Source organism: Lagenorhynchus albirostris, chromosome 1 (assembly GCF_949774975.1).
Source record: "Lagenorhynchus albirostris chromosome 1, mLagAlb1.1, whole genome shotgun sequence".
In the NCBI taxonomy this organism is placed as follows: domain Eukaryota; kingdom Metazoa; phylum Chordata; class Mammalia; order Artiodactyla; family Delphinidae; genus Lagenorhynchus; species Lagenorhynchus albirostris.
Window position 1 is genome coordinate 156,382,428 of NC_083095.1, and position 19,426 is coordinate 156,401,853.

The following is a 19,426-nucleotide window of genomic DNA, read 5'->3' on the forward strand; positions in this document are numbered from 1 at the left end:
TGTGAAGTCTAGGTAAAAATAAATAAATTAGTGAAAATTTTTTTTAAAAAATCATTTGACCATATATGTGAGGGTTTATTTCTAGGCTCTATATTCTGTTCTGTTTTTCTCTATATCTGTCTTTATGCCAGTACTACACTGTTTTGATTACTGTAGCTTTGTACTAAGTTTTTAAATCAGGAAGTGTGAGTCCTCTGACTTTGTTGTTCTTTTTCCAAGATTGTTTTGGCTGCTCAGGTTTCTTTGAGATTTCGTATGAATGTTACAATAGGCTTTTCTATTTCTGCAAAAAGTGTCATTGAGATTTTGATATAGATTGCATTGAATCAGTATAGTCTTGGGTAGTATTGACATCTGTGAATAAGGGATGTGTTTCCATTTATTTCTTCTTTAATTTCTTTCAGCAGTGTTTTATAGTTTTCATTGTACAAGTTTCTTACATCCTTAGTTAATTCCTAAGTTTTTTATTCTTTTTGATGCTATTGTAAATGGAATTGCTTTAATTTCCTTTTCAGATTTTTCTTTTAGCATATAGAAATGCAACTTACTTTTTGCATGTTGACTTTTTATCCTGCTACTTTGCTGAATTCATTTATGATTTATTAACAGTTTTTTGTGGAATTGTTAGGGTTTTCTACATATACGATCACATCATCTGTGAACAGAGATAATTTTACTTCTTCCTTTCCAATTTGGATGCCTTTTATATCTTTTTCATGCCTAATTGCTCTGGCTAGAACTTCCAGTACTGTGTTGAATAGAAGTAGTGAAAGTGGGCATCCTTGTCTTGTTCCTGATCTTAGAGAAAAAGCTTTTAGTCTATCACAGTTGTGTATGATATTCACTGTGGGTTTTTTTTTTTAACATCTTTATTGGGGTATAATTACTTTACAATGGTGTGTTAGTTTCTGCTTTATAACAAAGTGAATCAATTATACATATACATATGTTCCCGTATCTCTTCCCTCTTGCGTCTCCCTCCCTCCCACCCTCCCTATCCCACCCCTCCAGGCGGTCACAAAGCACCGAGCTGATCACCCCGTGCTATGTGGCTACTTCCCCACTGTGGGTTTTTGTATATTGCTTTTACTGTGTTGAGAACTTTTCTTCTATTTCTAGTCTATTGATTGATTGTATCATGAGAGGATGTTGAATTTTGTCAGATGCTTTTTCTGCATTGACCAAGATGATCATCTGGGGTTTTTCTCTTCGTTCTCTTAATGTGATGTTTTATATTGCTTGATTTTCATATGTAGAGCCATCCTTGCATTCCAGGAATAAATCCAACTTGGTCATGATGCATAAGCCTTTCAATATGCTACTGAATTTGGTTTGCTAGTATTTTGTTGAGTATTTTTGCACCAGTGTTCAAAAGAGATATTGGTCTGTAGTTTTTTGTTCTTATAGTATCCTTGTCTGGCTTTGGTATCAGGATTTTGGTGACCTCCAAGAATGAATTAGAAAGTGTTCCCTCCTCTTCAGTTTTTGGAGAAGTTTGAGAAAGATTGGTATTATTTCGTCTTTAAACGTTTGATAGAATTCAGCAGTGAAGCCATCAGTTCCAGGGCCTTTTTTGGTTGGGATTTTTTTTTTTAACATCTTTATGATTTTTTTTTTAACTGATTTGTCTTTCTTGCCAGTTACAGGTTTATTCAGATTTTCTATTTTTTGTGATTTAGTCTTCATAGAGTTCTTGTTCCTTTTTGATAGCTTGTGTTTCAAATTCCATGAAATAGAATTTTTCCGTTTCTTGTTGGTTGTGCAGTTTGTTGTTGTATAGTTGTTCATAGTACTCTCTTATAATTTTTTTTTTAATTTCTGTAGAATCAGTAGTAAATGTCCCCACTTCCATTTCTGATTTTAGTAATCTGATACTTCCCTCTTTTTTCTTAGGCCATCTAGCCAGAGGTTTGTCAATTTTGTTGGTCTTTTCAAAGAATCAACTTCTGGTTTCATTGTTTATCTCTGCTATTTTTCTATTCTCTACTTATTTATCTCTGCTCTAATCTTTAGTATTTCCTTCTGCTACCTTTGGGTTTAGTCTGTCCTTTGTCTTCTCATTCCTTAAGTTGTCAAGTTAGGTTGTTGGCATGAGACCTTTCTTGTTTTTTAATATAACAATTTATAGCTATAAATTTCTGCCTTAACACTGCTTTGACAGTATCCGCTTAGGTTTGGTTATATTGTCTTCATTTTCATTTGTGTCTAAATATTCTCTGATTTTCCTTGTAGTTTCTTCTTTGATCTGTTGGTTAAGAGGGCACTGTTTAAATTCCACAGATTTGTAGGTTTTCCAGTTTTTCTTCTATTCATTCTGTTGTGCCTGGAGAAGATACTTTGTATGTTATCTATCTTTTTAAATCTATTGAGACTTAATTTGTGGCCTAAAATATGGTCTGCCCTGGAACATGACCCAAGTGCTCTTGAGAAGAGTGTGTATTCTGTTGTGGTTGTATATTCCTCTGTATTGTTTCTTAGAGCTCTTTGGTTTATTGTGTTAAGTCCTCTCTTTCCATAGTTGTCTTCTGTCTGGTTGTTTTGCCCATTATTGGAAAGGGAATATCAAAGTCTCCTCTTATTGTCTGTTTTTGTTTCATATATTTTGATGGTTTGCTTTTAGGTTTGTAGATGTTTATAATTGTTGTATTTCTTGCCGTAATGAACCTTTTATTAATATATAATGCCCTTCTTTGTTTCTTGTATCCATTTTGATTTAAATGTTATTTGTCTGATATTAATATAGCCACCTCTGCTCTCTTTTGGTGACTGTTTGCGTGGAATATCTTTATCCATCTTTTCATGTTCAAACTATTTGTGTCTTTTGATCTAAAATGAATCTCCTGTGGACAGCAGTAGTTAGATCATTTCTTTCATCCATTCTGCCGATTTCTGTCATTGATTGGAGAGTTAATCCATTTGTATTTGAAGTAATTACTGATAAGAAGGAACGTTTCTCATCTCTCTTATTTTCCATATGTCTGATAGCTTTTTTGTTCCTCATTTCCTGCTTTACTGTCTTATTTTGTGCTCAGTTGATTTTTTGTAGTGATACTTTAAAATTCCTATCTCATTTCCTTTTGTATATATTCTATAGCTATTTTCTGTGTGGTTACCATGGGATTCCATTTGATATCTTAAAGTTATTATGCTCTAATTTGTATGCCAGCCTAATTTCAGTAATATACAAAACTGCTTCTGTGAAGCTCTGTCCCACCATTTTTTCAGTTGTTGATGTCCAAAATTATATCTTTATACATTGTATGACCCAAAACATATAGTAATAAACATTTTTTAATACATTTATTTATTTATTTTTGGCTGCATTGGGTCTTTGTTGCTGTGCATGGGCTTTTTCTAGTTGCAGCAAGCGGGGGCTATTCTTCGTTGTGGTGCACGGGCTTCTTACTATGATGGCTTCTTTTGTTGTGGAGCATGGGCTCTAAGCACACGGGCTTCAATAGTTGTGGCTCCTGGGCTCTAGAGTGCAGGCTAAGTAGTTGTGGCGCATGGGCTTAGTTGCTCCGCGACATATGGGACCTTCCCGGACCAGGGCTTGAACCCGTGTCCCCTATATTGGCAGGCAGATTCTTAACCACTGTGCCACCAGGGAAGTCCCAGTAATAAACGTTTAAATGCATTGGTCTCTTAATTTATGTAGGAAAAGTGTGGAATTGAAATCCAAAGTTACAGTAACACTAGTTTTTAGGCCAATAACCGTTTTGTTTTAGTATGTTAGTCTCTTAAATCATGTAGAAAACAAAAAGTAGAGTTTTTAAGCAATTGTTCAATTATACTGGCTTTTATAATTGTCTTGTGTTTACCTTTACTGAGACCTTTACTTCTTCAAATGACATCGAGTTACAATGTTCTTCTATTGCAACCTGCAGGATTCCCTTGAGCATTTCTTTTACAGCAGGTCTAAATGTAATGAACTCCCTTAACTTTTTTTTAAACCTGGGAATGTCTTAATTTCTCCAAAATTAATTGCGGTTCACTGTCCAAGCTTTCCCCTGCCCCCCGGGAAGTTGCAAGCCCTCAACTGACTCCTGAGCTCCACTGTAGTTACATCAGATTCTGCCTGTGCGGATACTGTCCAAGTAGGACAGGGATTCCTGTTCTGCCATCATCCCTGAACCCTCTCCTCTGCTTTTTATAGAATTTGAGGTGGTACACCAATAAAGTACATTATAAAATAAAATAATTTTTGAAAAGCTTTTAAAAATAAAGATATATTTTCAGACCAAGATGAATTACTTACTAAGTATGAAAATTGGGTTGGCCTCCTACTGTCACACACACAAGAGAAGCACACACTTTTGATCGTACCATTTTCATGATCTACAGAAGTGGGAGCTGTAATATTAAATCTTGATTCTATAAAGATTTTACTACTTGAAACAGAGCCAAAGTGATCTATGTTCTTACTTCCTAATGATTTCTCTTAATGTAAGTATAGACTCTGGAAATCCCAGAGAGATGAATAACTAGACTTTCTCTCAAATTCATGTTTTTCTTAAACCTTTGACTGTTTAATTTGTTTGATGAGTACCTGAAATGAAGTGTATTGTGATGTTGTTTAGTGAAAAACCCACATGCTTCAAATACTGAGAGGCATAAATAGAGCTGAAATTATCTGCCTTAACAGTCTGCTCCAAATGGAAACTCCCACCTCTTTGGTTGCTCAGGTCACCATTTTTCTCAGAAATAAATTTTGATTCAGTTTTTGAACAAAAATATCATTGAGCGTCCAATACACACCAAAAGTTGACAGAGAAAAGCCTTTCCAGTAAAGTGATTTCCCTATAAAGGGCATTACAGAATGTCCGATTTAGTATAAAATGTACAAGTTCAGGTGTTCAATTTAAGTTCATGCTCCCTGTTTAGAAGTGTGATTTGAACTCTGAAGGTTCCTAATAGATAGATCCTAGGTCTGCATTCACCCCACTCCACAGCCGTCCTGTGGAGCGCCTGCCCAGCACCTGCATGTGCTTTAGGTGGGCTTCCCTGCAGGGTGTTTTAGCGCTGACACCAGTTTGCTTCTGGAGCACTCTCCTGCTCACTGCAGTTGATGCGTGAGCTGATGTGTGCCCCAGGAATGGACACTTATTCTAACGTGAGCCAAAGCAAAACTTCACTGGAAGGTAAACTTGCTGAAGATGTCATAAGATACATCCTTAAAATAAATACCCTTGGCCTTATCCCCAGTTCCTCCCCGTTGAAGTATCTGCTCTCGATGTCCCTTTTAGAGTAGAGCATTAGAGTTTGATGTTTGGGGCTTTGAGAAAACTAATTCTTTATTCAAGTACAAGTTTGCAGGAGTTTTTCTTACTAAAAGGTTCTGGTAAAGCATTCGAGCATGGGCTCTGGGTTTGTGATGTTGGCAGGGTCCAAGATTGGAATGAGCTTAGGGATAGACAGTCCCCATTCCTAGTTATGTTTTCTTAACCTGTTAGCTTCCTGGTCGCTGTGTTGAACTCTGTTAACTCACCCTCTGAGCCCACAGAGGGGTGTGAGAATCATCATCTGCTTTCTCTGAGCTCTATGCACACTTTGTCAAAGTGCTTGCAGCCCCTGCAGTTACCAAGTTTCTGAACTTCCCACTACGTGGCCTGCTCCTGAGGGCAGAGGCTGTGTGTTCTTTTTTATATCCCAAGCACAAGTCCTCTGTTAACAAATTAGCATCTGCCGAGCTGAGCTGAGAGCTCGGTTCTCAAGCTGTAGACGACACCTGCGCAGAGCGGGGGTTCTGTGAAGGTCTGTTTTAGTTGCTAATCTGAGAATGTGGATGATTTTGGTAGCTGTGGTCTTACTAACTCCTGATGCAGCAGTCAGGGGGTTGAAGGTATGTTTCATAAATCCAGCTTCATTTCCTCTTTAAACAAATGTTGTGGTTTTAAAAACAAACTGCGAAGAACTGCTTGTGTGTTAGATTCTAGAGTGATTCTACATTGCTTTGTGTGAATTCAGTAAAACATCCACAATGAAATCTTCTGTGCAGAACTTCTGACAGGGACCCTCTGTGGTAGGATGGAAACCCCCTCTCCTGGTTTCTCTCCTCTCTTCCCTGGAGTGGCTAATGAATGCTTTTCCCAGGCATTTGACTGGACTTCCCTGAACATTACGATGCTCTGCACTGGTCCCTTTTACAGTTCAGCTCTGGGTGACGTGCACTCCACGGTAACTTGAGACATGTTTAAGACCACGAACTTGGTAAAGTTTTCTGGGCTGCTTTTACTTTCTTTTTCCTCTTAGATTTCTTTGGCTAGAAAGCTTCTGTGAGAAAATTGATGTCACTAGATATAATTTCCAGTACTTTAAAAGAATTCACATTCCATACTGACTGTCGTGGGACTGGTTGCTGACTTTGGAGAAGCTCTTTACTTTAGCTGCACTGAGATCGGATTTGGGCTGCCGTCAAATGACGAGCATGTCTTACTGCACAAATGTGTGTGGCCTTCTGAGCCACATTTCCTGATCATTGAGACAGGAGTCGTGCGTCCAGTGTGCTCTGCTGGTCCCCCTGTTGCATGACAGGTGTGGTGTTGGGCCTGGAGATGAATCACAAGTCAGGTGTCGTCCCTGCCTGGAGAGGGGATGTGAGGAGTCACAAGTCCCCACCTACTGTACAGGGCTGCAGTGGGGATCGCAGTCAAACCCGCCATTCAGATGCAAGACGTCCTGACTTCGTGGGCCAGGGTTACTAAGTCCTGGGGGACCAGGAAGTTTTGCTTGTGGTTTACTCTTGAAAATGGGAAGACTAATGAGAACATCAGCAGGCTGCTCTCTCCTAACAAAACCAAAGCTTGGCTACAGTTGTTCTCTGTTATAAAACCACCCTTAGGCATCAGATGTCAGGTCCCGTGCATTTCATGCGGCCTTGTTCTGTTACAGGAGTTCTTAGGATGGGCTCAGACTCCGTGCACTTAACGCGACCTTGCTGTCTTGCAGATGTCTCACGCAGCCACCAGTGCCTTCTGCCGTTCTATTAAGCTGCAGTGTGAGCTCTACCCCTCTAGAGAAGTGGCCATCTGCCTGGACCCTTACTGTGGACTTGGGTTTGTCCTGTGGTGCCTCTGTAGGTGAGTTTCGTCTTTGCACCTTTACGATATAAGTAAGTAAATCACACACGTGTTTTCAGACCACTTGCGAGAACTGCTAACGGGAGGGGGCCGCCTGCAGGGTGCGGCTCCTCCTCAGCCCAGCTCCGGGTGCCACAGGGACACCTGCCCTGGTAGCCACTCTCTCCAGCATCTGAAAAATTAGTCTCCGTAAAGTTTGCTGAAACCAACAGAGACAGAATCTGGGGCCATTCTCAGAAGCTGTCTGTTGGGAATCTGTTTTCCAAGCAACTCCCAGGCCGTGGGCTTGCTTCTCATGCCTCTAAATCTTCTCAGGTGTCCCAGGCCTGGAATTGTGTTCACCGGGGGCATCCAGGCTCTTTCCTCCTCAGGCTTCTCCCTGACTTCAGCTGCCTTCAGAGGCCGGAAGGAAGCTCCACAGGCTCCCCTACCCCCACCCCCCTGCGTGGCCCCCACTCCACAGCTGGCAGCCCCCAGGCCCAGCTCCTGGTAGCTGCCAACAAGTATTAATGGAGAGGATGAATGTTTATTGTCATTGTTCTCTAATTGTACATAGATGTTCATTGTAAAAACTTTAGAAAATACAAAATAATATAAAGAAGAAAATTAAGCCATCCATAAGTATACTACCCAGAGATAAACAGTAAATACTCACTAGTAGCATTTTGGCATATAGTCTTACAGAGTTTATTTTCTAATGTAGTATTTCTAATGTAGTACTATTTTTTATTATTGACATTTTCAAACATATACAAGTGTATATGTTTAAGTGTATAAAGAACACTGTAACAAACACCGGGGCCCAACAACCAGCTTCACGTGGATCTTATTTTGCCAGTTTGGTTTCATCCAGCCTTCTGATTATTTCTGTCCCTTTTCCATATGGGCATTTTAAAGCAAACACCAAAAAACATACGGTTTCACCCATAAACCTTTAAGTACACATACAATTTTGTAAATGTACATTAATATATTTATAAAACTGAGATGCTACAGTGAAATTGCTTATAATTGCCTTTTTTCATAATAGTAGACATTTTCTCATCTTTAAACATTCTCCTAAAACAATTATTTTAATGCATTTATAATATTCAATTGGGTTAAATTGGACTAAATCCAATTACATATTTTTTAAAAACACTATCATTCTAATCACCACAATTAAACTTTTTGAGAAAGCAAATATAATTGAACAGTTGAAATATTTTAATGATTTTTGCCTCAGTTCAGAATGCAATAGCATTGTGGGTAATTTTTTCTTGGAAAATCGTTCAGAATATACCATTCCAACAGTAGGGCCAAAGTGATTTTAGACATATCTGGCCAGCTGAGAAGGAAACCTATTCTGAACTACAGCTTTGTAGGCAACTGTCTCTTGTTACTTGGCAAAAGTGCCTTCTGGTTCTGCAGGCTCACCCAGCCAAGCCCCGTGAAATCCACAGAGAAGGTGCTGGTTGGAGTGAGTCCTGCTGCATGTCACCAGCAGCAATGGGACTCTCTAGAGGAATTGTACAGAGAGGGTGGCAGTGACCCTTTGCTTAATGTCTTACCTGCAAATTCATTCAGAAGTCACAAAATCAGCTATGACCCCTGCAGCACTAAAAATAAATACATAACAGCTGTAAACTTCTTCGTTCTGAAATCCATTATAGAAACAGATCACAATGGACTTGCTTAAAAAACTGGACCTGTTTTAAAAAGCACGTCAGACAGTTGGTATTCATGGATTAGGAAATTCATTATTGTTAAGATGAAAATGCTCCCCAGACTGGATAAACTTCAAAAACATATGCCAAGTCTGAAAGAAGCCAGACTCAAAAGACCACTTATTATATGATTGTATCATGTGATACCATTTGTTGGAAATGTTCAGAAAGGGCAAATCTATAGAGACAGAAAGTAGAATAATGATTAACTGGGGCTAGAGCTGAAAACAGGATTGACTACAAATGAATACAAGGCATGCCTTTAGGGTGATGGAAGTGCATTGTGGTGATAATTATACACTCTGCAAAACTGTCAAAGTTCTTTTAATTCTGTACTGCAAATGGATAGATTTATGATATGCAAATTATACCTAAGTAAAAGTTTTAAAAAGGAAAACAACTTTCCTTGGAGTAACTGAAGTGCGTGGTACAGACCCTACCCTCCCAGTTCAGTAGGCTCACCCACGTGACACCACAGGGTGACATGTGTTGTCGTGAGTTGTGTGGCTGCCTTGCTCAGGGTGCCCAAATTGTGAGAGTTATCAATTCTTTGTATGTTTTATCAAGTTAATAATCTGAAATCATTGAATTACAAATGTACAAATTTATATTAGTTACCAAAATGTCTTTTTTTCTCTCTCTCTCTCCTGTTCAGACATTTTTTATTTTTGTTTTTTTATCTAGATTTTATTTTTCAGAGTATTGTTAGGTTCACAGCAAAATTGAGTGGAAGGTACAAAGATTTCCCATGCACACCCCACCCCCACACGCACAGCTTCCCCTGTTATCAGCATCTCCCACCAGAGTAGTACATTTTTTACAAACTAGGAACCTACCTTTGACACATTATCATCCCAGAGTCTATAATTTACATCAGGGTTCACTCTTGGTATTGTAGAGAGCCCAGCAATAGACCCACATAAGTATAGTCCGTCGATCTTTGACAAAAGTGCAAAGGCAATACAATGATACAGTGGAACAAAGGTGGTCTTTTCAACTAATGGTGCTGGAATAACTGGACATCCACAGGCCAAAAAAAAAAAAAAGAATCTAGACACAGGTGTTAACAGCCTTCACAAAAGTTAGCTCAAAATAGATCATAGACCTAAATGTGAAACGTAAAACTATAAAACTCCTAGAAGAAAACTTAGGAGAATATCTAGATGATCTTGGGTTTGTTGATGACTTTTAGATACACCACCAAAGGCATGATGCATGAAAGAAATAATTGATAGGCTGACTTTATTAAAATTAATCATCTCTGCTCTGCAAAAGATACTGTCACGAGAATGGGAGCAGGCCAGAGGCTGAGAGAAAATATTCCCAAAATGTTTTTTAAATTGTTTTGTTCTTTTTGAAGTTAAGATCTAAACTAGAATAGTTCAGGTTCCAGAAATTCACAGGAAATAATCTTCTTCCCTATAAGCAACTGCTATTAAGTAGGGACGTATTTATAGCCAGTGCCAAGAAATCAGTGTTGGTTAATAAATGAAGCAACAAATCAACTTTCGTTGGATTGAGCAAAAACAAGGCAGGTAGAAAATTGGTGAATCAGGTTTTCTGTTTGTCCTCTACTAGGATTTGATAACCTTTTCTTAATGTTGTCTTCTGTTTATAGGAATGAGGACAGAGGTGAAACTATGTTTAGTTTTCACAAGTATGCTTATATTCTCTAGCCTTGAACTCCACACTGGACCCTACCCTTTCATGTGCTAACAGTCTGATCAAGCAAGTCATTTATCCTGGTGTATATTCTTGAGAAAGCTAGCAGTGGGTGATTTGTATTTCCTTTTCTTCATTTCTGGTCTCCTTATGATAGCATGTAAAAGGAAAATGCTGGGAACAATATGGGTAGATTGTCATAATTAAGCAGATCATCATAAGGTTCTTACCTGCATTTTGATTCCCTAAGACATGGGGCTCCAATGTCATTAACTGTGTTCGGTACCTGCCAGAAAATGTAAAAGTCCTCAGTGTCAGAGAAGTGGTGTAAATTTGAGCTGGAATAAAAGTCATGCAGGGGAATCTAATTAAGGTGGTCTCGTTAACCCCGATTCACGAATGGGTTGAATAACATTTGGTGCTAACGGAAAACTGTGCACCATCACTTTTCAAAGAGGGAAAAGGCATGTTTCCTAGTGGATACTCAACGATTTACATGGTGCGTGATGTGCGAGGGTGTTAGATCTTGGGCTGTTACCTGGTGTATGATCCCATTTTTGGCCAAGATTGTCCTTTTAATATCCACTCAGCAGAGGTAAATTTTCCGTTATTTTTATTTCTTCCTGCTTAATGTTGCCTTGAGGCTTCTCATTGGAGTTGGTTCATGAGCTACAAAGAAAGCTCTAATTCAGGGTCACGCCAGGCGTGGTGTGGGGGCTGATCCTTGAGTGCTGCGTTGCAAAGGGCAGAGGGTGCAACGGTGCCTGTGGCACAAAACACCGGTGTCCAACAAGTCGTCCTCGCAGGTGGCCGCCTCTTGTGTCGGTGGCCTCAGGGGCAGGGGTCTCCCTTAGCTCTCATGGCCCCTGGAAAGAAGACAAGGGCTCAGGAACAGCCCGCAGGACCTCCGGGTGTGAGGGGAGCAGCCCTGATGCGCTGCGGGAGCCGAGGAGGTGTTTGGCTCGGCTTCAGACCCCCAGTGCGTATTCTTGGTGGTTGTTGGTTCAGAAGTGAGAAAACAAAACATGCCGGATTCTCAACCAGATGGAAACTCTGATTTTTAAAACACCACAGTGTTGGCTACAAGGACTTCCAGATGAAAGCGTGTTTTCACAAACTGCAAGGGCTCAGCTAAATTTGTACAGAAGTGTTACTGGATAGATGCTGCTTGCAGTAAGTAGTTGTTTGACCAAGGTGTCAGTATTGTAATGCAGATATATTGTCGTGCTGTTTGATCTCTTAAATAGCCACACTGTAAAGTGGTCTTTAAAGGCCTAAATCAATTTCCCAAGGACAAATCTTAAAGAAAAATTGACAGCATGTTGAGAGTTATAATTATTGGAATGGTATCTTATTGATTTTTGTATATTGACTATAGAAATAATTTTTATACTTTTCCACAGGACTCCACTGGAATGTGTAGTTTTGCATGTTTTGTGCGTAACAAAACTTTCACATCAGCAGGAATTCAAAGGAAATATTTGAAAACTTTCAAAGGAAAGTTTTGGGCATAATAATCCTTTCTCCTGGTTACTGAGAGCAGTCAGCACATCCTCAGAGCTCTTTAAAGTTCATCTAAACTCAACTTGGAACAAGTTCTTATTCTATTCTGAGTTTCATTTAATTCTTTAAATACAGAGGGCTCTGTTCATTATCAGATTTCCTTGCTCAGAAAGATTAAGTAAAATTCAAAAAATCCAAAAGCCACCACCGGAAAAATTCCCACCTGATAATCAAATATCCTTCCTAGAATAACACCTACATCTTATCCCCACACATTGGTTGTTGGTTGTCTGATGTTTTGATGCATTAAGCTCCAATAGGAGAATCTAAAGCGATCACCAACTTGTAGCATTTTGTTATCCTGATAAGAAATGTGTGATAGAGGTATTCCAGGATAGAAATGTGTGTTTTTTTGAATGTGTTTATGGGTCATATTCTATGGAAATGAACGAGTGCCCTGAGAACTGACAAATGGGCAGAGAAATGCCCAGGGTCCCTCTGCCCTACCCTAGCCCCCATTAGTATCCTGCTGTGTTTGTTCCTGTGCTCTTGCCCTTCTTCACAGCTATAATCGTAGTTTGTATGTGGTTCCATATCCCACTTTCTCCTTTTAATATTAAAAATGGGAAGTTTTTAACCGTGTGTCTTGGATTTAAGTTTTGTGGAATCCATCTTTAGAAGCCAAGTTAGAACACATCTGCCAACAAATCACTTTCATTCCTTAAAAAGACCGTTCTTCCTAGTGCTCCACATTGGGAGTGTGTGATCCCTGGGAGCCAGTGTTTCCACTACAAACAGGAAAGGTCCTCTGAAAGCCGTCATGAGCTGGAGTTGGGAGTAGGAGAGCTTTTTGTGGGGGTCATACCTGTCCAAGTAAAACGGCGGCCAGAGAACTGGACAGGGCAACCGGCACCACCAGGAGCTTCCTGAGCTCCACCCCCGCCCCCTGTCCCGCAGCATATCACAGGATTGTTCCTTTTTGAAGGGACATCCGAGGGGCACACCCAGCCCACCTCATCAGGCTAAGGCTTTTATATGAAGCAAAAACAGGTTCTTTAAATGGTGCTTATTCTAATACATCCAAAGAGCATGTCAGTTATTTGTACATGACAGACTTAGTCTAAGAACCTTCTTTTTAAAGTTCTTGCTTACGATTTTCACTTGCTCAGCTAGGATCCCCAGGGTGGTCTAGGGAAGGTGGGTGGAACCTCAGAGGGCCTTCAGCTCACGGGGGTGTTTCCTCTGAGCCCTAACTCTCAGCTCATTATTTACTCCTCCCTTGAAGAAGCAGTGTCCTTTAAAAGGAGACATTGGTTTAAATGAAACTTCTGTTGTTCTACAATAACTGTGGCATTTGAGTGTGCTCTGAGATGCTTGAGTAGATTTAATACAGCCTGTGCAATGAATCCTAACTGGCATAGAATTGTTGAAATAAAGTGGCAATGTCTTCTTTTACTTATTCTGATATTCCTTCAGAGGAGATCAGATTAATTAACATTCCTGGCTTACACATTAACTTTAAGTAATAACACAAAAGAAAAACCAGTGCAGCATTACAATGCTGTATCGTAAAACAGTGTGTGTGTGTGTGTGTGTGTGTGTGAATACAGCTCTAATGATGAACTACCCACTATTGGGTAACTTTCACACTTTCGAATCTTTGTTTTCAACAGGCAGAGGGGCTTAAGATTCCTCAATCAGTGATATAATAAAAGCCAATTACATTTTTTAAATGGGCAAAGGACTTGATTAGACATTCCTCCAAAGAAAACATACAAGTGGCCAATAAGCACATGAAAAGGTGCTCAATCATGAGTCATTAGGGAAAGGCAAGTCAAAACCACCATGAGGTACCACTTCACACCCACTGGGATGGCTGTACTAAAAGAAATGGAAAATAACAAGTCCCGGGGAAAATTTGGAGAAACTGGAATCTTCGTACCTTGCTGGTAGGAATGTAAAATTGTGCAGCCTTTGGGAAACAGTTTGGCAGTTCCTCGGCAAATTAAACATAGAGTTACCATGTGGTCTAGCAATTCCACTTTGGGGTACATACCCAAAAGAATTGAAAACAGGGACTTAAACAGATACTTGCACGTGCTATTTATAGCAGCATTATTCACAGTAGCCAAAAGGTAGAAACCACCCAAGCATCCATTGATGGATGAATGAACAAAATGTGGTCTGTGCATACAGTGGGATGGTATTCAGCCTTGAAGACACATGCTACAACATGGAAGAATGTTGAAGGCAATATGCTAAGTGAAATAATCCAGGCAGAAGAGGACAAATGTTGTGTGATTTCACTTAAATGAAATATCTGGGATAGGCAATTCAGAAACAGAAAGTAGGTTAGAGGTTACCAGGCCCTGGGAGGTGGAAGTGGTGATGGGTTAGGTACAGAGCTTCTGTTTGGGATGGTGAAAAATTTTGGACATAAATAGCAGTAGTGGTTGCACAACATTGTAAACGTAATTAATGCCACTGGAGTGTCATTTTAAAATGGCTGAATGGTAAATCTTATACATATTTTACCACAATAAGACTTTTAAAACTAAGACCAAAAAAAACCATTTGGTAGCATCTTTAGGAATTTTTCTGTATAGTATCATGTCATCTGCAAACAGTGACAGTTTTACTTCTTCTTCTCCAATTTAGATTCCTTTTATTTCTTTTTCTTTTCTGATTGCTGTGACTAGGATTTCCAAAACTGTGTTGAATAAAAGTGGTGAGAGTGGGCATCCTTGCCTTATTCCTGATCTTAGAGGAAATGCTTTCAGCTCTTCACTGTTGAGTATGTTAGCTGTGGGTTTGTCATATATGGCCTTTATTATATTGAGGTATGTTTCTTCCATGCCCACTTTCTGGAGAGTTTTTCTCATAAATAGATGTTGAATTTTATAAAAAGCTTTTTTGGAATCTATTGAGATGATCATATGGTTTCTATTCTTCAATTTGTTAATGTGGTATACCACACTGATTTGCAAATATTGAAAAATCCTTGCATCCCTGGGATAAATTTCACTTGATCGTGGTGTATGATCCTTGTAATGTGTTGTTGGATTCGGTTTGCTACTACTAGAGCACGTCAATTAATTCAGTAAATTGACAGGATACAAAATTAATAGAGAAATTTGTTGCATTTCTATACATTAACAACAGAAGAGCAGAAAGAGAAATTAAGGAAACAACCCCATTTACCACCACATCAAAAAGAATAAGATACTTAGGAATAAACCTACCTAAGGAGGCAGAAGACCTGTACTCTGAAAGCTGTAAGGTGCTGATGAAAGAAATTGAAGAGGACACAAATAGATGGAAAGATATATATAAATATATATATATAAATATATACCATGTTCTTGGATTGGAAGAATCAATATTGTTAAAATGACTGTACTACCCAAGACAATCTACAGATTCAGTGCAATGCCTATCAAATTACCAATGGCATTTTTCACAGAACTAGAACAAAAATTTTTTTAATTTGTATGGAAACACAAAAGACCCCGAATAGCCAAAGCAATATTGAGAAAGTAGAATGGAGCCAGAGGAATCAGGCCTCCTGACCTCAGACTATACTACAAAGCTACAGTCATCAAAACTGTATGGTTCTGGCACAAAAACAGAAATATAGATCAGTGGAACAGGATAGAAAGTCCAGCGATAAACCCATGCACCTATGGTTAATTAATCTACAACAAAGGAGGCAAGAATAATACGATGCAGAAAAGACAGTCTCTCCAATAAGTGGTGCTGGGGGTCTTCTGGGCTTCCCTGGTGGTGCAGTGGTTAAGAATCTGCCTGCCAATGCAGGTGACACGGGTTCGAGCCTTGGTCTGGGAAGATCCCACATGGTGCGGAGCAACTAAGCCCGTGCACCCCAACTCCTGAGCCTGCACTGTAGATCCCACAAGCCACAACTACTGAAGCTGCACACCACAACTACCGAAGCCCGTGTGCCTAGAGCCCATGCTCTGCAACAAGAGAAGCCACCGCAATGAGAAGCCCGCGCACCACAACAAAGAGTAGCCCCCGCTCACCACAACTAGAGAAAGCCTGCGCGCAGCAACGAAGTCCCAACGCAGCCAAAAATAAAATAAATTTTAAAAATAATAAGTGGTGCTGGGAAAACTGGACAGCTACATGTAAAAGAATGAAATTAGAACATTCTTTAACATCATACACAAAAATAAACTCAAAGTGGATTAAAGACCTAAATGTAAGACTGGTTACTATAAAACTCCTAGAGGAAAACATAGGCAGAACACTGACATAAATCTCAGCAATATCTTTTTGGATCCATCTCCTAGAGTAATGGAAGTAAAAACAAAAATAAATGAATGGGACTTAATTAAACTTAAGCTTTGGCACAGCAAAGGAAATCATAAACAAAACAAAAAGACAACCTACGGACTGGGAGAAAATATTTGCAAATGATGCAGCCAACAAAGGATTAATCTCCAAAATACACAAACAGTGCATGCAGCTCAATATCAGAAAAACAAACAACCCAATCAAAAAATGGGCAGAAGATCTAGGAAGACATTTCTCCAGAGAAAACATACAGATGACCAACAAGCACATGCAAAAATGCTCAACTTTGCTAATTATTAGAGAAATGCAAACCAAAATTGCAATGAGGTATCGCTTCATACCAGTCAAAATGGCCATCATCAAAAAGTCTACAAATAATAAATGCTGGAGAGGGTGTGGAGAAAAAGGAACCCTCCTACACTGTTGATGGGAATGTAAATTGGTGAAGCCATTATGGAAAACAGTGTGGAGGTTCCTTAAAAAACTAAAAATAGAATTATCGCATGATCCTGCAGTCCTACTCCTGGACATCTATCTGGTGAAAAGTCTTAATTTGAAAAGATGCATGTACCCCAATGTTCATTGCAGCACTATTTACAGTAGCCTGGAAATTTGCAAAGACATGGGAGCAACCTAAATGTCCATCAACAGATGAATGGATAAAGAAGATGTGGTATATATATACAATGGAATATTACTCAGCTATAAAAAAGAATGAAATGATGCCATTTGCAGCAACATAGATGGACCTAGAGATTATCATACTAAGTGAAGTAAGCCAGGGAGAAACAAATACCATATGGTATCACTTATATGTGGAATCTAAAAAAAAAAAACAAACAAATGAACTTATTTACAAAACAGAAATAGACCCACAGACATAGAAAACAAACTTATGGTTACCAAAGGGGAAAGTGGTGGGGAGAGGGATTAACATATACACACTACTATATATAAAATAGATAGCCAACAAGGAAGGACCTACTGTGTAGCACAGGGAGCTATACTCAATATTTTGTAATAACCTATGAGGGAAAATAATCTGAAAAAGAATATATTATATATATATATATGTATATACACGTGTATAACTGAATCACTGTGCTGTGCACCTGAAGCTAACACAACATAGTAAATCAACTATACTTCAATTTTAAAAATAAAATCTCTTTTACTTAAATCTTAGAAGGTAGTTTATCTAGGATGTTCTGTTATAGCATATATCTATTAATGTTGATTTGTAGCCATAAACCAAACAAAATTAATACCATTGAAAATGTAGTTTGGCAAATACTTCATTATTTTAAAATCACAGTTGCCCCATTAATTAATGGTGAAACAAAATATGTAGCCTCTTGTTTCTCTCCCGGTGCTCTCTAATGTAGAGGTAAAATTAGAGAATGATTGTATTTTCCTTAGTTCTGTTTGGTAATCCAATTGGATCATTCTGAAGTAAAATTATAATCCTAATTCTTCTAATTGTCTTAGTTTCCTTTTATTTACTCTGGATGTCAGTTTTCTGAACCAGGGTTGGGCACACTTTTCCTCAAGTGGCTGTTTAGTAAATATTCAGTCTCCATGGTCTCTGTCGCAACCCTCAGCTCTGCCTGTTGGTGTGAAAGCCACTGCAGATGGTACTGCAAGGACTGAGGGCCGTGTCCCAATAAAACTTTATTTACAAAACCAGGCAGCATCTAGTTTGCTAACTCCTGTTCTGAACTTCCAGACCTTTTACCAAAATTCAGTCCTGTGTTTCCCACTGTGAGAGTCCATTCTGTGAATATAGCAGCTTTGAGAGAAACCTAACAGCATCAGAGCTTTGAGATCTTTCAATGAGTGCTCAAAATGGCAGTAACTGCGGATCATAATCCCATAGTTCTTTTGTATTTTTCAGAATGTTTTTGTAAACACGCTTTTGTTTTATATTTACAAATACCGGAGAGTAGAGTTGGTGTGACTGTCCCCTCTTGCAAATGGACAGTAGGTGTTTCTCAGAGGCTGGCTGGTCCCCCATTCTCCATCCTCACTGAGCCCTCCCATCTCTCTGTGCAGCGTGTATTCCGGGCACCAGTCCATCCTCATCCCACCTGCAGAGCTGGAGACCAACCCTGCCTTGTGGCTGCTTGCCGTGAGTCAATACAAAGTCCGGGATACATTTTGCTCCTACTCAGTGATGGAACTGTGTACCAAGGGGCTGGGCTCGCAGACAGAATCCCTCAAGGTAAGCAGCCCTCAGAGTGCCTGGGGGACACTTGCCAGCATCCTGGGAAAGCACCAGTGTCAGAGGGTGTGGAGTAGATGTGGTGTGGCTAAATGATCCTTCAGAAAAGCCGACATAAGGTCCCCTGTCACCTGAGGTTGACGAAGTTGTTTTCACGTGAAAACCTTGTTTTATAACATGGATATTTTCCCACTGCCAGAGTTAGAGGTCAGAGTGTATGTTATTGATGTCTTTAATTCTGTTAGGGCTACTTGGAGAGTCCTGAATTGCCTTTTGATTTGTTGGTGAATTCAGTTCTTGAGTGCAGTTAGTTTTATTCCAACGCTGGGGTTCGAGTCATACGTCTAAATTTAGCCACTCATTTCGTTTTCCTTGAGGACCCTGATTGGTAGATCTGGGTCCTAACCAAAATTCATTTTTACAATCCAGTGAACAGTGGCTTGGTTTTATTTTTTAATATTCAATTACCATTATGTGACAATAACAACATTTCCCTTCATTTAAGCCAAGAACTTTTTTTTTTTTTTTTTTTTTTTTGAGGTACGCGGGCCTCTCACTGCTGTGGCCTTTCCCGTTGCGGAGCACAGGCTCCGGACGCGCAGGCTCAGCGGCCATGGCTCACGGGCCCAGCCACTCCGCCGCACGTGGGATCCTCCCGGACTGGGACATGAACCCGTGTCCCCTGCATCGGCAGGCAGACTCCCAACCACTGCGCCACCAGGGAAGCCCCAAGGACTTTCTGATGGACATATTTTCATAGTAAATTATGTAGTCCTTATTCAAGTAACTAGGAGAGAATAATTATATGACCTATTTTGGTTAATATTCCAACTATTCACTGTTTATATGCTCAGATATGTGTGAGTGTGTATGTATAGAAATATACACAGATTATATTTGTGTGTATGTATGCACACATACAAATTATCTATACACTT

The 19,426-nt window shown here is 39.5% G+C and overlaps 1 protein-coding gene across 4 annotated transcripts in view; it reads left to right on the forward strand.

The window, feature by feature from the left end:
• Nucleotides 1-19,426, forward strand: part of DIP2C (disco interacting protein 2 homolog C) — a 360,331-nt gene that overhangs the window by 305,736 nt on the left and 35,169 nt on the right. For all 4 annotated transcript variants that reach the window (XM_060156549.1, XM_060156558.1, XM_060156568.1 and 1 more), the window contains 2 exons: nt 6,949-7,079; nt 18,320-18,488. In XM_060156549.1, coding sequence (XP_060012532.1) covers nt 6,949-7,079; nt 18,320-18,488 — 300 coding nt within the window. The remainder of the gene's footprint in view (nt 1-6,948; nt 7,080-18,319; nt 18,489-19,426) is intronic.